Here is a 20919-nt window from a genome sequence, read left to right as displayed (position 1 = left end):
AGTAAGTTCATGCTACTGTTCTGCTTCTGACCCTCCCTTGCAGAAAGCAATGGAGATATTTAGGAACAACCACGGGAGCAGCAAGAATACAGTGTGCCCATGGGCACAGTTAGTCTGTGCTCAGGGGGTGTTAATGTGGTAGGGGCACAGGCACAAGCACTGAGCACCGGAAAAGGCGCAGAGCTTCAGCTACCTGGGTGCAGGATGACTTTCAGTCTATCTTACTTTGGCTTTGGGCAGATGGTGCCCACACTCCCCCACCAGCCTCCTGTGTCCAGCTTATCATCCTCACTACAACACTGAAAAGTGTTGGTGCTCTCGAGCTGGTGCTCTGCCTTGCTCTCAATCTTTCTTATCTGAAAGTCCTGACAATGTTTTCGGCACCTTATCGGTGCTGCAGCAGTGTGGGTGGTGAGCCAGCAGCATGCCACACGCTTGGGGCACAGCCCGTGAGCACAGCCCATGGGCACAGCCTGGGAGCACAGCCATGAGTGCAGATCACAGCCTGCAGGCACAGCATGCAGACACAGCCCATGGATCACAGCCTGAGAGCACAGCCATGAGCATGGATCACAGCCTGAGAGCACAACCATGAGCATGGATCACAGCCTGAGAGCACAGCCATGAGCATGGATCACAGCCTGAGAGCACAACCCTGGGCACAGCCTGAGAGCACAGCCATGAGCATGGATCACAGCCTGAGAGCACAACCCTGGGCACAGCCTGAGAGCACAGCCATGAGCATGGATCACAGCCTGGGAGCACAACCCTGGGCACAGCCTGAGAGCACAGCCATGAGCATGGATCACAGCCTGGGAGCACAACCCTGGGCACAGCCTGAGAGCACAGCCATGAGAGCACAGTCATGAGCATAGATCACCGCCTGAGAGCCCAGTCATGAGTGCAGATCACAGCCTGCAGGCACAGCATGTAAACACAACCCATGGGAACAGCCTGAGAGCACAGTCATGAACATGGATCACAGCCTGTAGGTACAGCCATGAGCATAGATCACAGCCTGTGGGCACAGCCTGAAGAGCACAGCCATGAACATGGGAGCACAGCCTGGGAGCAGTGCCACCAGGATACATCACAGGCACAGGCTGTGTGTAAGTGCTCAGCAGCTCCAGTCAGGCCTGGATGGTGAACAGGTGGGAGAGGCTGAGCAGCCAGACTGGCCTGCTGTGTCATGGTGTGTCTGCAGGACATGACAGAGTGTTGGGGCACGTGGCACCTGCGAGGGGCTGCTCTCCCAGTCACGGCTGCTGCCCCTCTCCGTCCTGGCGCTGGGTCTGGGCCCTGAGCTCAGGGAGCCTGATGCAAGTGAGGAGGATCTCTGTTTTTTGCAGCCTGCTGTATTTGTAATGCTTTTCTTTCTACTTGTGCATCTTCATTAGCAGGGATTAATTCCCCTTACCAGGGAAGTCAGTTCCTTTCCCGTAGCTGGGTCTGACTGCTGAGCTGTGTGGTGAGCTGGGAGGAGTGGGGAGGGTCATCTGGCAGCCAGCACTTCCTGCTGCCGCTGCCACTATTCTCAGGGCTCACGTCACCACAGGTTCCCCTCCTGCAGGATCACATCATTTCCCTTTTTAGAGATGTTTTCCCCAGGGAAGCATTCCCCAAAGCACGCTCAGGTTACAGGGGAGGCAGCCACGCTGAGCTCTGAGCTGGCACATGGGTGGCTGCTTGGAATCACCCAGGGATGTTTTTCCCTTGAGGGCTCTGTTTCATGATGGACACCTGCCAGAGATGGATTAAAACCAAAATGCAATTAGATAAATTCATAAATAAATCAGACTGGTTTTGGAAATGAGTATGGAGAGGAGGATGTCAATGGCAGGAGCCCTTTGAGTTGAGGTGCCAAGCTCGGCTGCTGTGTTTGATTGTGCTTCCAGCTGTGCAGTGGCCATGGGCTGGTCAGTGCTGTGGGGACTTGAGGGCTCAAAAGCATCCTGGTCAGGATGTACCCAATGTCTCCATGTATTGGCTCTGCCCACAGCCAGGGAGCAGGTGCCTCTGTTGGAGTCTGAGGGAGGCTGTGCAGGGCACTCTGTGTGGTGCCTCCAGGGCAGCCCTGCTGCTGGCCCAGACTGTGATCACAGTGCATGGGGAGCTTTTGACCTCCCAGCTCTGCCACCCTCTCAGGGCCCTCACTTGGGCTCCGCTCTGACCACTGCATCATGTAGATCCCTTTGAAGAAATCCAGCTGCTTTTACCCCTTAAACTGTGTTACCCCTTTGCTTTCTGTGTTCACTGGAATCAAGAGCACATCCAGGTTGACCCATGGACTCTGCAGCCCACTCTGCACTGCTGGGAGGAGGGTGTGTTTGTTCATATTTTTTCCTTCTGCAGCAGTGAAACATGCAGGTGAGAATATAATTTGCAAGAGCATTCCAGTGCAGTGGTCCTTTGATCTGGAGTGTACAAATTCAGGATCCAAACAAGCACACTAAACAGCAAAACGTTTGAATGTACTTTGTAGGTTACAGAAATACAGGATGGATTTTGGAGATTCTGCATGGTCTGGCTGCTGCCTCCCAGAGGAGCCAGCAGTGTCTACCTGCTCTCCAAGGGATCTGCTGCTGTGGCTCAGCCGTTTGTTATGGCATTATCAGAGCTTTATAAGGCTCCGCTCACTCTCCCTTGGAATGAACTGTCCTGGAGAAAAATAACCACGATGATGTTAGCATCTAATCCTGGAGTATGATTGGTTCTGCTTAGAATTTTAAATATTTATTTTCAAGAGTGATGTGCTCTGGCAGGAATTAAGTCAGCACACGTTCTAGGACACCGAAGAGGCTGTTCCATGGCTGAAAGCTCCCAGTGGGTACACCTGGGGTTTGAAGGGAAGCAGGCAGACACCACAGCTCTGTCGGCCCCGTGCTGTGTCTCCTGAATAATGTGACTTTGGTGACTGCTCCTGGCAGCAGGATTGCTTTCATCTGTGTCATACAGCATGCAGGTGTTTGGGTGTCCAGTGCATCCAGCCACTCCCATAGGGAATCTGCATCTCATAGTGCAAATGGCATGGGGTGAGGCTTTTCCACAGCTTTCCTCACACTCCTCCCTTGCCAGAAATATCTTGAACAAACTGTGGTTCTTCAGTGAACTAGAAAAGAAGCAAGAATGGGGAGTTGAGAGAGAAATGAATTACCTAATGCTTTATCAAAATGGCTGTTCCCATTGGAACGCCATCGTTTTCTGTTAGAAGTGTTCCAGAGTCAAGAATGGCCACAGCCAAACTGCTCTTTCCTGCTTGGTTCTTACACAGCATTTTTTGCCAGAAGGAAGCAACTTAGAAGTTTTTGGAGTTTGTCAGCTCTGGGTAATCGGGACTGTGACCCGGCAGGGCTGTGTGTTCGAATGGTTGGGGTGTCCTGGATACCAGCACACCCATTTTGAGGGGTTCTCTGGGTTGCAGAAGGTGGGCTGTGGTCTGGGAGACTGGCCATGTCCCTCCATCCATACCCTGTCCGGCGATGGGGTGAGTGGTGAGGGGCTCTGCCGTAGCTGAGGGGTGGCTGTGCCCCACTGGGGTGGCACCTTGAGTCCCAGCAAGGCCATCAAAGCAAACTCAGCCCAAAGCCCGAGCAAGGGAAGGGAGTTAGAGTGAGGCAGTGACACTACAGCTCTAACTCAGCATTTTGCAGCAGGCTGGAGTATCTGTGCCTTTTCTGTTTATGTTTCCTAACATACTGAGTTGAAAATTGCAGTACTAATTACAGGGCTTTTAGTAAATAACTAATGAAAACTCTCCAGATCTGAAGGACTAGACTGCACATCATGCTTTTGTGCCTCTCTGTACTCAGGCAGATCAATGATATATTGCAGCATGCCCATGGCAAAAAATAACCCCATTTCGATGCTTACTTTTAAATAAGCAAGAATTGGAAATGTTCTTGGCTGGTACCCTCACAGCAGTTGAAAAGCCATTGCTGGCCACACTGGTTAGAAGGGGCAGCAGTTCAGGGCTGTGCCTGGCTGCTGGGAGCCCTCCTCCCCAACTCTGTTTGGGAGCACTGAGGGAGCTGTTCTTCGCCTTAGCACAGCAGTTGTGTGACAGCTCTGAAAACTTGGCCTGGACATGCCAAAGATTATCTCTGCCTGCTTATTTCAGTGTTCTGGTCATTGTTTTTTGATTTTTAACCAGGTTAAAATTAGCTCTTCTGTCAATGAATGCATTCTCTCTCTCTGTATATAGATGCTTTATATTTATACATTTATATATGAATTTGTATGTATATCATCTCTATATTATTAATGGTTTCGTTCTTGCTTACATGTGGAGTGATTTTGAGACCTTGGTTTAGTGGATTACTAGTACAAGATAAGGACCTAATACAGTCAGCTGTCTTTAGCTCATCCTTTTCTTCAACTTCAGAGGAAGAGTGTTCAGTTTACTGCTAGACTGCAGACAGATAATCAAAGGACATTATCAATTTTTGTCTGTATAGAGGCCTGTGTTTGGGTTGAGGGCACTGGTTCCTGACCCAAAAAGTGTTCCCTGCTGTTGAACACAAACCTCCTTCCCTGGTCCTCCCCGTGTCATGCTGACTGGCACGGTGGTCCATGTCACTGTGTAGGACTGAACTAGGAAGGGGGTCTGGCTGCAGGATTACCTGGCAGGCAGATGATTATTTTCCAGCTGAGGTATTTGCCTGAGCTGTGGCCTGTGTGCTGAAGAATCTGGGCCTGGCTTGTGTGGCTGTGCTGCAGACACATACCCAGAGTCTGTCACCATGTGAAAAAAGCCTGTAACTAGGGTTAAGCAGGAATGACCTGAACAAATGGATGTTTCCTGAGGTTGGGTTCACACATGGCATTGCTCTGGTCCTGCAGGAGTGTCAGTTCATGAGTGCAGAGGGTGGCAGGTGGCACTGGCAGCATCATGGGGGTTAAACAGCAGCCAGAGCATCAGCATGGAGGGAAACCAAACCACTACCAAATTTGGGTTGTTGCAGGGATTGGAGCCAAGGTTCTTGAGGAAATACTGATTATCCAAGCTCATGGGCACCCACCTTGAACAGGAAATTCCATCTTCTGTAGTGGTTTTATTTTTATACAGACCCGGTTGCTTTTGTCACTTTGTTTCCTGTGACCTTTGGAAAACTGAAATGCCAAGTGTGTTTTGTTGGTGGTTTGGAGAGAACTGACCGTGGCAAGAGCCCACACCAGTCTGTCAAATACAGGGTTTGCTTGGCATGTGGGGAGGAGGCCTGTGTCTGTTACACTGGTGACAGAGTTTGTGCCTGCAGTGCTGGGGCCACGGGGGGCACAAGGGGGTCTGTGTGGGCTCTGGGGCAGCTGGACCCACGTGGCATAGAGGGGATGCTGCAGGGGGCTGCCATCCAAGAGGCTTCCTTGCTGCAGTGTCTGATCCCTCAGCTTCAGCTGGTGCTGGTGTGTGACAGCAGGAGCAGTGACTGCTCCAGGGGGGCCATGCCAGCACTGTGGGCTGTGGATTGCCCTCTCCTGGTGGGTATTTGGATCATGAGGGCACATGGACATGGAGTGGCTCCCTGGGGCTGGCCATGTGCCATCTTCCCAGCACTTTTTGACCACTCACCTTAATGAGCACGTTGAATGTGGTGACTCAGCACTGCCAGGTCACAGCAGAGCGTGGCCAAACACCTTGGGGTGCTTGGGTGGTCCCCAAGAGTGGCCACAGCACATTTCTTCAGGAAAGAAAAACAGTCCTGTGTGTGGTTAAGCAGGAGCCAAAATGACACCTGCTGTATGCTTGGTTCTGATCCTGGTGGGGTTTGATGTTCTTTGACATCAGAGGTGGCTCTGGAGCAGGCAGGCTCTGCTGCCAGGTCCCTGGTAGCATCATCCCACCATTGCTGTGCACCACCTGGGGCCAGACCCCCATCCTTCCAGTGCTCTCACAGGCATTTGGATACCCTGGCTCTGTTCCAAGCCATGCCTGCAACACCCATCACCCAGACTAAGGGTCTTTCTTTTCCTGGTGTCGCAGGTATGTCGAGAATACCAGCGTGGGAACTGCAACAGAGGAGAGAACGACTGCCGGTTCGCTCACCCCGCTGACAGTGCCATGATCGACACCAACGACAACACGGTCACTGTCTGCATGGATTACATCAAAGGGAGATGCTCCCGGGAAAAGTGCAAATATTTTCACCCTCCTGCACACCTGCAAGCCAAGATCAAGGCTGCCCAGTACCAGGTTAACCAAGCTGCAGCTGCCCAGGCAGCAGCAACTGCAGCTGCCATGGTGAGTGTGGGAACACCTCTGGATGTAGACGTATGTTGAGGAGAGGTGCCAGTGGATGTGTGTCTGTCCTTGCTGAGGGGGGGTGTGTGCTCAAAGACCCTGGTCACTACACGGTGCAATGAGCTTTCTCAGCATGTGGTGCCAGATCTCTTCTGAAGTAGTTCCAGACCATTGAGGTATTTGTCTGATTTTGCCTGATGATGTACAGAGTACCTGTATGTAGCTGTGTGTGTGCATACACACATGTGTGTGCGTGTCTGTGTGTGTGGGCTACATGTGTATCTGGTTGGCTGTATGTCTGTCTGTGGGCAGTTGTGTATGTGTCCAGCTGCACAGATAGATAAACCCCTACTTAGTTCCTGTGAGTCCATGTTTGTGGAGGTGTATCTTGAAGTAGATCTGACCATGTTACTGCTGTCCCTGTCCCATGTCCCCCAAGGGCTGGCAGCAGCTCCCACAGGCACAGCCCCACAGCTGCAGCAGCCAGGTCTGGACCCACTCAGGAGGTGGTTCCTGGCAAGGCGAGAGTAGCACTGAGGGGGGCTGTGGTGGCAGAGGGTCCTGCCAGTGCTGAGCCCTTGGGGTCAGAGGGTCCCACCAATGCTGAGCCCATGGGGCTGTGGGAAGCGGAGCAGAGCGGGCACAGTCGGAGCCGCGGGGTGGCAGGGCCGTGGCTCCCGGAGCAGCAGGAGGGTGGCAGGGCCGTGGCTCCCGGAGCTGCAGGAGGGTGGCAGGGCCGTGGCTCCCGGAGCAGCAGGAGGGTGGCAGGGCCGTGGCTCCCGGAGCAGCAGGAGGGGTGGCAGGGCCGTGGCTCCCCGCGGGGCTCCGGCGTGGCCGGTGGCAGGGAGCCCGTTCCCGGCCGTGTGCAGCCGCGGGCACCGCGTGTGCCCGGCCCGCCGGGGCCGCCCGCCGGCTCCCGTGCATGCCTAGTCTTGTTACCTTGTACACGGCATCCGGTGATTTGTTTTTATTTGTTTTTTCTCACCTCCCCAATGCACTGCTGCCCCCATGACGCACCTCTGCTTGCTGTTTATGTTAATGCGCTTGACCCCACTGGCCATTGCCATCATGTGCTCGCTGCCTGCTAATTAAGACTCAGTCGGCTGTCAAATCACTGAAGCGACCCCTCGAGGCAACCTTTGACCTGGTACTATGACCTTTCACCTTTTAGCTTGGCATGTAGCTGTATCGTAGAGTCGAGTTTGGGGTTAATATATAAAGATGGAACATCCCGGTTTCCCTCCCCACATCCCCGGCCAAGGGCGTGTGGGCGGCTGGGCCAGGCTGGGCACCCTCCCTGCAGCCGCCCCCACGCCCTGCCGGCCCCTGCTGTCCCTGTCCCCGTCCCTCCCTCCTGCCCCGTCCCCGTCCGTCCCCGGGTGCCGGCGCAGGGCGCGTTGGCATGGCTTGGTGGCGCGGAGGCGGCCGGTGCCGGCATGCGGCGCTGCTCTGCATGCCCGGGCAGCGCTGGGGCCCGGGGAGTGGGTGGCACCGCGGCCCCGCCGCCTGCTCGGACGGTGACTATTAACATGGCTTTACGTGTGATCCTCATGGAGCTGGCGATGCTGCTTCCCCGAGAGCCGCGCTCCTCCCCGCCCCGAAGCTTTCCCGTAGGCTGGCACTGCGGCCGGGCCACTGGGCCCTGTGCCACTGTAATGGTAGGCAAATAGTGCTCCCTGGAAAGCTGTTCCCTTGCCTTTTATTTGGTAGTTCAGTCTGCTATGCTGCTTGCTTGCTCATGGAGAAACATGGTGCTGCCTGATTATTTTGCCTTCTACTGATTTATCTTTTTTTTCCTTTTTTCTCTCTCCTTCTCTTCTCCCTCCCTATCTCCCTCCCTCGGTCCCTCCTTCCCATCCTCCTCCACACCCCACCCACCCCCTTTTGGTTTTTTTCTTTTTGTTACTGGACTTTATTTTTATGCCCATCCACCATTCAGGGAATTCCTCAAGCTGTACTTCCCCCCTTACCAAAGAGGCCTGCGCTTGAAAAAACCAATGGTGCCACCGCAGTCTTTAACACTGGTATCTTCCAATACCAGCAAGCTCTTGCCAACATGCAGTTACAGCAGCATACAGCCTTTCTCCCACCAGGTAAGTACTGCTTGGCCCCCTTTTTCTGGGGAGGGAGAAGGGGGAGTTCTGGAGAAAACACAGTTATAGGCAATAGTTGTTTGTTGCTGGTGGCAAATGCAGTGTGTGCTGGAGGCCACTGGTGATGGGCACAGACAGCCCCTCCAGCCTGTGGCAGGGCAGTGCCTGGTGCCCATGGGCAGTGGAGGGGCTGGCTGTGGGAATACTGGCTGCTCTCTGCTCCTCACAGAAGCTGGGTGGGTGTTTTCCTGTCTAACATAAAAATCAGCATCGTGCTCTGTCAGCTCAAATCTGAATCTGAAATCTCCTCTCTCCTTCCTCTTTCTTTGGATTAACTCCTCTTCTTTACTCATCCCTAAAGCTGTTGTGTTTGCTTCTCTTCACTGTAAGACCCCTTGCCTTCAGTTGTTTGGCATCAGTGGGTCTGAGTCACACACTCAAAGGTGTTGGTTTTAATGAGGTGCAGTGGTCACAGAAGGCACAGGCAGTCTCACAGATGGGAGAATCATGAACCTACACAAGAAATCACACTTTGGGCCTCCAGTGCCTCAGGGCCAATGCTGTCCTGCTGTGGTTGCTGAAGAGTTGATGCCTGTACTATTGTGCCAAGCAGAAATCCCGTTGGAGGACAAGTGATGGGAATTAAAATTGGAATATATGTTTCAGTTCTGCAAGTGGCACTTCATGTGACATAATCTCTAGTATGTGCCGGGAGATTGTGCCCTTAGTAACACAGCTGAGGTGCTTTGTTACACATGAACACCCACTAAACCAGAACCACCCTTCCAGGAGGTGAGCAGAGCCCAGCTGATTGATCTGTACTCAAAATGGAGAGGGGTCTGTGAGCTCTGCCGGTAGATGGGATTGCTCAGAGCCCCATCCAGGAAGACCGACAGCCCTTCCTGTAGACATTAAACAATTCACAGATTTCTTTTGGTGCAGCATAACCGATGGAGTCAGTAAACTGCAATTTTCCATCTTCCATTAAAGCAGTGAGAGGCAGGATGGTTTCTGGAAGTGCTGGAGCTGCCTTGAATCAAATCCTTTGAACTCGGGAGGGAGCTGGGTTTGTGTGTCAGACCCCATTTGCACCTCATCATCGACCGGGACCTTTCCCAGGCTCTTCCACTCATCTACCTCAACTCTTCCTCCAGCAGATCCACACTGAAACCTCCAGCAGCTTGGCAGTGGTTCTTGTTGCTTCCTGAGACCTTTCCTGACCCCTGAAGTTTAGTATATATTACACAAGAAAAGTAAAAGAGTTTTTAGCATCAGCTACTGTAAATTCCCTTTTTATAGTTTTCAGATAGAAGTCGGACACTGCACTCCAGCACACCCTGAGTGATTAAATGCCCTCATCTCACCTCTCTCTACTAAAGCTCCCTCTTTCACAGCTCCCCTCTTGAGGTGTCCCTGAAACCCTAGCTGGGATCTGTCCCCAGACTGAGAGGGGAGTTTAAAGGCATTGCAAGAAAGAACTGGAAACACTTGTGGTGTTGAAATAAGTGGAGTTAGTCTGCCAAGTGAGGAGGGTCTGCACGACTTAGTGATGTTCACATCATGTTTTGGTACTTGTGTCCTGGCTGCTGACTCGGGACACCTTGGCAGACATGGGTGACCCTCTCCCTGTGAACATGCAGAGCTCTGAGTCCTTGGTGTTCACCTTTCAGTGCTCTGTGTCCTGCAGTGACTGGGGCTGGCTGGGGTGTGTCTGTATCTGCAGAGAGAGCGAGCACCTGTGGGCAGCTGGGTGACATCCTGCCCTGGTGCTTGTGGCCATCCTGTGCCTCAGCTCTCTGTCTCCTCAGGTGTGTGTCCCCCAGGTGACCAGAGTGCCTTTGAGAAGGGAGTTCCTGCAAAGGAAGGGGCTGGGTTGTCAGGATGCTGCCAGGATCGGTGTCCTGGTGCAGCTCAAGGGCAGGATTGCAGCTGAGCCCCAGAGACAGCGTGGAAAGGTTTCAGTCACCTCTGCCATCGTGTTAACCCATCGTGTATTCCTTTAGTTACTGCAGCTTCAGCCCCAGAGGCTCCCTTGCTCCTGGCTGGGACTCAGTGCCCACAGGCTTCCTAGAGCCCCTTCCTCCCTGGGGCTGTTGGGCCTGTGCAAAACCACTGCTCTCCTGCTAGGGAAGGTCAGGCAGCACTGCTCACCTCCACTGGGGGCTTGAACTGTCTGGGGTTGTGGTTTTAGTTAGGATTTAGTAGACTGGGCAGAAGAAGTAGACTTGAGGGCAATAATATGAGGGATAAAAGAAAAAAATACTTGAAACACCAGTAAACCCAGAATATTTATAAAAATAGCTTTATTGCACGGTGGAAATAATCTGGTTGTGAAGTTACAGTCAGTTAACACAGCCTCAGATTAAAATTCTGCCTTGTGCTGAACAGCCAAGAAACATTGAAACAGCACATTCATTATTCATGTGTTCTCATTAGTCAGTCAAAGGTTCTGAAGTCAAGATTAATATTAAGGTCATAGCAAAAATTATTTTCATTACTGGTGAGAGGGTCATACAGCATTATGTCTGTGTTTGGGAGTTATCCCACCCCAGAGAGTGTTCTCCCTTCTGCCTCATGTTCATTTGCTTCAGTTCCCTTTCATAACTATGTGCCCTTGTCGTAGTGTTAATGATGGTAACTCAGACTGAAATTTGGAGCTGAAAAGTGTTACAGAGTTGTTTCAGAGTCATTATAAATATCCACCTCCTCTGTAGCATGTAGCTGTAATTATATAGGGAACAAGGTACTACTCCAGCTCTAATGGAGGATGTACAGCCATGTCAACACGGCACTTCTGCAGAGGCAGAACTCAGAGGCTCTTCTCTGTAACCCCATTAACACCACAGAGGTGCCATAAGAGGGGCTGAGAAAGGAGTTTTCTTACTGTTTGTACTTTATAGCCAAGTCTGGCAAGTGATCCCATTGCTTTCAGCCATGATCTGTGCCTGTGGAGGTCAGGAGAGCTGCCCTTCCTTTACCCTTTCCTTGAGAATATTCTCAGTCTCTTCCATGACAGAGAAATAGAGGAGTAATTAGGAAACTTGATTATGCCCTTACCTTTGTAGCCTCACAGATACTGCAGTGACACAGGAAAACCTTGGCCCCAGCAGTAATTCAACTGACCAACTTCCCTGCATTGTCCAAAGCTCCTGAGGTTGTGCAAAGCCCTGGAGTGCTTGGCATGGGCCGAAGTCATTTCCTGTCCCCTTCTGTGGTCATGGATGTCACAGAGGCAGCACGGCCCTGGCTCCCTCTGGAAGTCTGCTAGCATGTTCCCTTTGCCATGCAGTCTCATTCCCAGATTTCAGAGTTTATATCAGTTTCTGCTGTGTCAAGCATCATTAGCAGTGTTAATAAATGTTAAATTAAAAAGTAAATAATTTATTAAAAATGGATATTCTGAAAGAACAGTATATATTTATCATCTTGGAAGCAGAAATAGAAAATTGTGAGATCAGTCTGGTGGAAGACATTTTGCTGTGTAAAGTAAAAAGAATTACCAACTTGGAGATACTTAAATGATGCCAGAATGTTCCTAAAAACACCCTGCTGTGGTTGCAGGGCAGAACTCTCCAGGGGCTGTCGCTGTTCTGTTGTGCAGCCTGAAGGGAGTTGCAGGTTGTGATCTCAGACACCAGCAGCTTAAAATACATGCCCTAATGCAGCCCAAAATGCTGAGCAAGTGATGTGAGGTGTCCCTGTGTGCTGTGCATGGGCTGTGGCTGCTCAGTCACAGGGCACAGTCAGGGTCACTGCACTGCTGGGACAGCTGGCAGGGACAGGGCATGGCAGGGCCACAGCCACCCCTGGGCAGGCATGAGGTCAAGGTACCTCCTGTAATTGAGGAGACCAGGGCAAGGACCACGACAAGGCTTGTGTCAAAGGACAGAAGGATTTGAGGAGCTGAGTTAAAGCTGAGGAGGCTGTTCCTGGCTGTGCAGATCCTCCATGGTGCTCCAGAGGCCAGCAGGGTCCCCAGCACCCCGATCCATCTGCTCCCCTGTCCCTGAGGCCTCCTTCTAATGGATCACTGTGCTATTGTATGGTTTGATTGTGCTGACAGTTACATGCCACTGTGCCCATAATAACAATTTTTCTTCTTTGTTCAAATGAAATTTCTAATTACACGTGTGATGGGTTGTTTTAATTCTTTTCCCTTTCCAAATCCACCTTCCTGTTGCAATGCATGATGAGCAGGCTCAATATTGTGCATGACACCCGCTACAAGTGTTGGTAGGTGCCAGCTTTGTTTCTTGATTATCTTAAACCTGTGGTGCAGCTCACAGACCCTCAAAATCCACTGCTAGATGTAACGTAGAGCCCTCGTGCCAGTCCATCTCCCCAGGCCTCTTGCACTAACACCTGTCAATTAAATGCAATTGTTTTATTTAATTGACATGGACACGTAGATGTTAATTTTGTACAGCAGTTTTTAATTGCACATTGTTCCTTGGTGGATTTTGACTGGACTATGAGTTCCAGTGTTTAGAAACTATCCTGTGTTAACTAAAGACTGTATTTTGCCATAGCCACGTAGCTGTATTCTGTCCTTGGACAAGATTAATTTCTGTTTGCAGTAAATATTTGGGTTGAATTTTTAAAAGACAAAAATTTGTAAATAAAAGGGCATTGAAAAACTCTCCTGTTGATTTTCGTATTGAAACGGTTAAGCTTGTTTGTGTCGATTTTCTTGATTTGATGGTAACGAGCATTTTCCCCTTTTTTCTCTCTCATCCCCCTCCCCTCCCTCCGGAATGTTGTCCTGCTTTGCACTGTGGTTGCATGTCACGCGCTGGCCATGATGTCTGGGCTTCTCGCTGTGGTGCCCCATGCTCGGTGGCCCCCCACGTGTTGCTCTGGTCCCCATCCTGCTACACTCTTCTGTATGTTTGCTTATTTGATTTTCCTTCCGAAAGTTCCCATGGTGCACGGTGCTACGCCAGCCACTGTGTCTGCAGCAACAACATCTGCCACAAGTGTTCCCTTCGCTGCAACAGCCACAGCCAACCAGGTTTGCTAATTTACAGCTTTGTTCCTTACAGACAACTCGAAATCGGTGCTTAATGAGCATGGGGGTTTGGATCTGACCTCTTGTTGGCCTACACATTCTCTCGAAGAGCTGCAGCACAGCTTAATCAGCCCTTAGCTGTGCTCCAAAGGTGCTGCTGCAGTTTCATTTCTGATGCTAAAAATAATTGATAATAGAGTTTCTGACTCAGTCTTAACGTCTGTGGGCCATGCCGCTTATTTCTGCTCTCAGGGATGTAAAGAGCAAGGGATAATACACGAGCCCACGATTTATTTCTGTTTCTGTGAAGCTGACAGCTCTTTTCAGTGCAGAACTCAGGGGAAACCAGAGAGGCCTTTTGTGCAGAGGGGCTGCAGGTTCTTACAGTCCGAGTTTAGCAGTCCAAACATGTTCTGACTTTCCTCTTCCAAGAGCAAAACAAACCGTGTGAGCATGGGCCACACAGAAACTTCTTTGAAATCTTTATTGCAGCTTGTGATTCTCTTGGGAATGGCCCATTGCTGTGGACAGAGCTCAGTTAAGAAAATGCCCATTGAAGTCTGGGTTTGTTTCTAAATAGCTACCCCAATCAGTGCCATGTTTGTGTGTATTTCAGGAACATAAGAGTAATGCTTTATCACAGAAGTGGTTAAAATTCTCCCAGGAAAGCCAGAACCACTGCTCTGAAGATGAGTCCCAGGGCCAGAGGAGCAGGTGGAGCTGCACCTGAGCACAGGGTGCTGTCAGAAGGGCAGAGTTATGTACAACATCTGGCTGAAAGTGCAACAATAAAAAAAGTTTAAAGATCCTCTTATTCCTCTTCTAAAAGCAAATTATTTTTTGAGATGTAGCAGGCAGTTAGAGTTGCCCATGTCGTGAAGCCGTTAGTTCTGGTCCAGTATGGGGGTCCTGCCCCTGACCCTGGGATCACACGTGTGCCCCTTAGGAAGGGTTCTCAGCCTTGTGCAGGTGTGGCTCAGGATGTGGGATGAACTCTGGAGGTAAATGTCAGTGTTAAGGCAGGCTCACCTGACATGCTTGGCTCCCTGGCTCGGTACAGATGGCCTCAGCCATTTCCCAAAGCTCTGGCAGGCTGAGTGGGTGCAGCTGCAGCTGCCCTTGCCCCTGTGTGCTTGGGGAGGAGGGGGCTGCAGGCACCCAGTGCTGCAGGGTGAAGCCCGGGGTCTTTGGCTTTGAGCCTTTGCACCTTTACCTGTCGAGCACTACCATTTTGTGCTGCCCCAGCTGTACGTTCCTCCTTAACCTGTCTGCTTCCTCATCTCTCAAAAGTATGATTCCCCAAAGACACCCTTGCAGTGACACCTAGGTGTGCACATCCCAAGCCTCCAAAGGGACCTGGATGTTGTACCCTTCCCAAAACTGCCCAGGTTAGTCTGCTCAGTGGGTAGCATGGTCTGCTCTTGAGAAAAGTTTGCTGAATGACCAGGTCACTCAGGGCTTTACACTTAGCCTAAGAATTTGTGTTTTGAAAAGCTAGTTCATAGGTGGTGCTACCTCTGCATCTGTGCCATCTCAGCAAGCAACCACCTGTATGCCCAGAGTCTCTTAATATTGCAGTTTATTGCACTGGAAAGTTAATTTCAGTGTGTCTCTGTATCCTGTGTATGTCCTGAGAGTTGTGAGAACAAGCCAAGCCACAGAAAAACAGTATTATTTTAAAATCATCTCTATGTTAGTAACCATACACTTTCCCAGATAGATCACAGAGCAACTTGCTGTTGTAGAATCTGATCATTTCATGCCTTTCCTCCCCGGAGCCTCATAACACACTTAGTGCAGTTCTGCAGCCAAACCTCCATATATACATATATACCCATATATGTATATACTACATGAGCAATGCTGAAGGTATTTAATGCCACCCAATGCCATGTGCCTGCATGCCAAGGCTAAAGATGTGGCCCTTCATCTTCCTGGACTGGTGTTGAAGGCCCCTGGTCTGTTCTGACAGCCCTGTCCCTGATGCTTCTCCAGTCGGTGCCACAGCCTGTCCTGCAGCAGTAGGAAAACATGGTATGAGAAGCTTCATTCTGCTCAAAGCCCATTTCTGTGGAGTTGGCAGTGCTGTGATGTGTGAGCTGCCAGGGGAGGAGAGGGCACACGGGCGCAAAAACAACAGCAGGACCTGCCAATGAGTTAGCTGAGAAGAAACACTCCCATTTCCTTTCCTGGACAAATTCACAGGCCAGCCTTGTGCCCATCAGGGAAAAGGGTCTTCCCAAGTGCCACAGCCATGGGGGATTGTGCAAATCCATGTTGTGCCCTACACCCCAGCACGTTTCCCTGTGCCTGGGCTCACCTGCTGTCCCCAGGTGCTGCAGGGTTGCTCACCCAGGAGAGGGGATGCAGTTCCATTTCTCACTGGCACTGCTGCCACTTGGCTGCGATGGTAACTGCATTTCTTTTACTGGGAAGCTAAGCTGATGGGCATTGAGGAGAGCCACGGGCTGAGTCCTGTCTGGGCAGCAGAAGGTTTTGGGAATTGTTTCAGTGCTGGGGGAGGCTCCCCTTGGCAGCTGCTCCGTGGTGCCGTGGACAGGGCAGGCAGCCCTTCTCCACAGGGGGTTTGCACAGCCTGGAGATCCAGCCCAGGGCATTGTAGGTTTGGCATTCAAAACCTGGGACAGTGAAATTGGACACAAAATCAGACTGAAATGAGGCCACTGTAAAATGCATCATTGGAGACACCGAAAGCACAGAATTTTGTGTAGGCCAACAAAAAGGGCTATTTTCAATTACTGCACTGCATGACTTGTAGATGTTAACTTCTCTTATTTCCTGAACAACCAATAATACCAATATTTGTCCAGTAGTACTTAACCCAATATTTCCAGTTGTAAGTTGCTATTGTAGCACTTCAATTGACTTTAACTTGTAGTTACAATATAAAATCCACCAACTCACAGCTGATCCTCCCCTTCCCAAAGTGATGTTCTTATAGAAGATGCTGTGCCTCTGGGTGAGCTTGTTGCACATGTTGCTCACTGTGTACATTTTTTACCCATAGATACCCATAATATCTGCCGAACATCTGACTAGCCACAAGTATGTTACACAGATGTAGACATTTGGTCATCAAACAGTAAGTTCCCAATCTGTTGTTGCTGTACTTGTTTCTTAACATTTATGTGTGTAATTTGCTGCTTTGGGGACAGAATGTTTTTATTTTCTTTCTGAGATAACCATTAGGATACAGGGTTGGAGGCTCTGACTGCTTGGGGCTGTTCCCCTCCAAGGGGAGATCCCACAGGTAGCATGGCCATGCCAGGTGTTGGTTTGGACCTGCCCACACAGCAAAATCAGAGATCACAGTTTATATTTTGTCTGTGGTGGCCCCAACACTGCCCTGAGCCAAGGGGCGGTTCTTGGGGGCAAAGTTGGTTCCATCAAGCTCTCCTTAGAAAGAACAGATTTTAAATCTCAAAATTTGGAAGCCCATCATTACCTGGATTTGGAAACTCCTGTTTCTCCTGTTGTCATGAGACCCCCTGCAGCCATCCCCTTTCCAGGACAGCTGCTCAACTGTGTTACCTTCCTCTCTCCTGTGCTCTATTTCTGCCATGTTTTTACTGAATGTCACTGCCATAATTTATGTCTGAGGGTGAGGTTTAACCCATTGGCCACAGTGGGTTTGTAATAACAGTTACTCGTTTCAGCTGAGCATAAATGTTGTTAAACTGCTGGAGTGACCCAGGGAGGGTGGGATGCCTGGGATGGGATGGAATGGGATGGGGTGGGATGGGAGGAGGGGGTGCCTGGGATGGGATGGAATGGGATGGGGTGGGGTGGGGTGGGGTGGGGTGGGGTTTTACAGGGGCAGCTCCTGGGGCCTGGGCTTTGGGCCTGGGGAATGGTGCCCCAGATGCCAATGCCAGGCAGAGCTTGGGATCAGCAAGAGCCCAGTGGGTCAGGTGCTGCTGACCCTGCAGGGCTGGGGTGCAGTGTGTGCCCCCTGCCAGGGGGAAGCTGGGGCTGGTGTGGTCTGACACAAAGTCATGGCTGTGCTGAGAACACTCTCTGCTCTTCCCTCCCCAGCTCGCAGCCGAGGCGAAGAGGCCGGATTTGGGTGGGAAGAGGCCAAGCTCATTAGCCATAGTGTATGTAAATACTGTCCAGCAGCACTGGGAACCCCTCAGCAGTGACATCACACATTGCATGTTAACGAGACGAAGCGAGACCGTGGGACTCCACTGCACACTGTTGCCTATATACTTTGTACATTGAATTGATATTTGTGCTGAGGTGATCTTATTGTCTAAAACCTGCAGCATCATCCGTCTTTCCCAGCACAGAGTGCAGGGGTCAGTGCATCCGGGGCCTGTTCCCCACAATCATGGACATCACCCCGGAAAGACTGACGATGCTGTAACCAGAAATCTATTATGTATTGGTACGTCTGTAGACCAAGATATAATTTTTTAAAGTAAGTTTATTTCTTTCAAGGTTTACAAATAACAAAGGTGCACCTTGTATTTAAAATTGCCATTATAGATGAGAGCGTGCATGCACAGTAATTTTTGTTTAAGAGTAATATTTTTAATGTAATAGATTGTAAGAAGTGGGAAGAGAGGAATCTGACAGAGATGAATGTGCCAAGCAAAACCACAACTGTGTATATTTTAAAGCACATCAATGGCTTTAAGTACCACGTTGTTAAGGATTCTCATGAAGTGCCATAGACTGTACATCCATCAGAGTATTATTTCCGCAGTGTTATTTTCAGAACCACATTTTCACTGACTTGATGAGTACTGATCAGTCAAAGGGCACCATTCTGTTTCAAACCAAAGCTGTCTCAGAAATGGCCAACTGCTCCTCACAGCCAGTGGGCAGCACCAGAGAGATGCTCCAGCTGTGCATAACCCTTACGGACAATATTATCTCTAATCTCTCCTAAGGCATTGTATGTCATATTTATGCATATTTACTGTATAAGGTGAGCTACGAAAGGGAAAAGCCATTTCTGAGACACAGTAACAAATGTCTGAGGAACTTCTTTTGCTCTATTTATAGCCTCTGTCGCGAGTCACAAGGACTATAAATGCTTTGCAGAGATGGGTTTCACTTTAATTCATCAAGTCCCGCGTCCGCGGCGACTCTAAACAAAGACGCAGAAGCACTGACGGCAGATGCATGACAAACCAAAATAGGACAAACGAGGCGTTAATTAGCGTAGAAATTGGGTGGGTTAATACTCGGGTGAGTTTTATATGTGATTTTTTTTGTTCAGATTAACTGCTTATAGCCTTAGAAAGCCTTTACAAAATAAAAACAAACAAATAGATGTGCATTCAAGTTTTAAGAATGGATTCATCCAAAGGAATTCCTTTTTGTGGTTTGGATGTTGCAGCCAGTAAAGGATATTTTGGCTCTGTTCAGCCAGGGGCTGCCTGGGGCCAGGCCCCGGGCGGGCAGGGGAGGGAGAGGCGCGGGTTCGGTTGTAGAACTCGCCATACTCCAGTTTACTGCGAGTTTTTATGCTTGAGAGAGATGCTTTATAGATAAGAATGATGTGTTGATTTTCCTGATTGTACTGTACATCTATTAAAGCCTTAGATTATTACATTACGGGTTAAAACCCATACCAATGTAATTTCAATCGTGTTAAGAAAGTATAGGTGACTTCACATGTTATTGTAGTGACTTACCATAGAGAATTTACTTATTTTTTCTTGTTAAAAGTGTAGTTTTTATTTCTTACATTTATTAGCTCGTTTTCATTTTCTATTACCAGTTGATACCATTTCAGTTTATAGAATTTTGTTTTACTAGAGTTTACTGATGACTTTTTCAAAATACAAAAAAAAAAGGTAGTTTTCTTCATAACATACTCAGTTTGGAATTTACATGTAGTGTCTTATGAGTATTCGTATTACTGTTAACTAAATGATTTCTATTTTACTGATCTAATATGACAATGTAAGAATGTCAGTCATTGTTAGTTCTTGTCTAGTTTTCATTAAAAGAACAAAGATCTTTTATATGGATATCTTATAATTATATAATCATTGCTAAGTAAGAAGTTAAGTTGTTGCTATGGCAACAATCCTGGCAGACAATTGAGTAATATTTTGATGATTTATTTTGTTTGTAATTAGTTATTATGAGAAAAAAATCTAGTTCCTAGATATTAGAATAAAATTTATTTTCTACTGTATCCATTTCAAATGTTAAAATATTGTTTAAATATTTTTTGAAATCCCTGAATATCAGGCCTTGTTATAAATAAGCTGCATAATCAATAGATCAAGGGACTTTTTGTTGATAATCCAAATACTCAAAGTTTACGTAACAAGAATTCGTGTGTGTGTGTGCAAACTCTTGAGGGTTGATTATGCTGCAGTTGGGGACGTTGAGAGCGAAGGTTGACTTTTTGCACTTCTGTATATAGTCAAAAAAGAGAGAAACCTGTATAATAGTAAGATCTTATTTTGAATAAAAATGTCTATAATTACAAGGAGTTTTGTTAAGGCTAAATAAAATGACAGGCTGAACAAAATTGCTTGCAAAAGTGGCACAGAGTTAGCACTCCATCCCCCTTCCAAAAAGTTGCTTTGCTTTATGTGAACAGCTTGTAGTTTGCCAGGATTTTTTCAGCTGGAAAGATCTGCCATCCTTCCGAGATCTCATGACTGACAGAAGCTCCACTGGGTCAAATCTGCCTGAAAAAAATCATTATGAAAAAAAAAGGCAAAAAAAAGCAGGTACTTCAGCCCATCCAGGGAATCATGGCTCAAATATTCCGTACATTATTCAAAATCTACTGCATGTTTAAAGTATCAAAGTATATTAAAGATATATGCTATTCAAACCAGTTTCTGACAATTTCAGTGGTTTCTTGTTCACAAAAAAGATTCTTCAAAACCAATACTGACGTTCACAGAGTTCAACCACGGACAGGCAAACGGAACAGCACCCGTAGCTGTGGGGGCAGGGGATTATTTCTCGCTGTAGTGGTCCTGTTCTTTTAGCAGGTGAAAACCAACCTGGGAAATCTTCCCATTTTCTTGGAAAACGTTGCAGGAACCTGGTCATCCTGTGTATGCCAAAGCTGGGAGGAGCTGGTGGGGCCGGGGCTGCCCAGTCTCGGAGCTCCCAGAGAGTAAATAATTACCAAGTTGCCCTTGTGCAACCCCCAGTTCATCTGCTGGAAGGACGGACGCGCTTGGGTTTGCTCTTACGTAACCACAGACTTACTTTTGCTTGTAGTTGCTCCAGTTACGTACTCTGTCCTGGGCTGCAATTTGGGTTTATGCTTATTTTATTATTACTGCTATAGTTGACCTTGCTGTATGGAAAAAATAAAGTGAAATTGCCCTAATAAAAGTTCTCTTTCTTAATTACCTTATCCTCTCTTGGGTTAAAAGTGGCTCAGCTGGGTTGTGCAGACAGGAGCATTTTCTGTGCTCTTATGTCCCTCAGGGACAGAAATTATCTGGGGAAAACTTTACCTGCTGGGACTGGGATTTTTCTTCACCAGCACATGTTCCATCTGCGGGATGTGTATTAAAATGCAGAGTATTTGTGATATTCCTGTTAAAACCAGAGGGTAAATACAAAGC

At 48.9% G+C, this 20919-nt stretch overlaps 1 protein-coding gene across 13 annotated transcripts in view; it reads left to right on the top strand.

Moving 5' to 3' along the window:
• The window catches only part of MBNL1 (muscleblind like splicing regulator 1), a 75719-nt gene extending 55014 nt beyond the window's left edge, over positions 1-20705 (top strand). For 5 of the 13 annotated variants that reach the window (XM_071566879.1, XM_071566869.1, XM_071566868.1 and 2 more), the window contains 7 exons: positions 5978-6235; positions 7329-7382; positions 8175-8328; positions 12526-12561; positions 13245-13339; positions 16365-16439; positions 17393-20705. In XM_071566879.1, coding sequence (XP_071422980.1) covers positions 5978-6235; positions 7329-7382; positions 8175-8328; positions 12526-12561; positions 13245-13339; positions 16365-16421 — 654 coding nt within the window. In that variant the 3' untranslated portion in view covers positions 16422-16439; positions 17393-20705. Of the gene's footprint in view, positions 1-5977; positions 6236-7328; positions 7383-8174; positions 8329-12525; positions 12562-13244; positions 13340-14626; positions 14725-16364; positions 16440-17392 lie in introns of those variants that run through there. The other 8 variants (XR_011698782.1, XM_071566872.1, XM_071566871.1 and 5 more) reach the window with 8 other exon arrangements.
• The last annotated feature ends 214 nt before the right edge of the window (positions 20706-20919 follow it).

Source organism: Pithys albifrons, chromosome 11, assembly GCF_047495875.1.
Source record: "Pithys albifrons albifrons isolate INPA30051 chromosome 11, PitAlb_v1, whole genome shotgun sequence".
In the NCBI taxonomy this organism is placed as follows: domain Eukaryota; kingdom Metazoa; phylum Chordata; class Aves; order Passeriformes; family Thamnophilidae; genus Pithys; species Pithys albifrons.
Note: the sequence above shows the minus strand (reverse complement) of the source record. Positions and strands in the feature narration are given on the sequence as shown.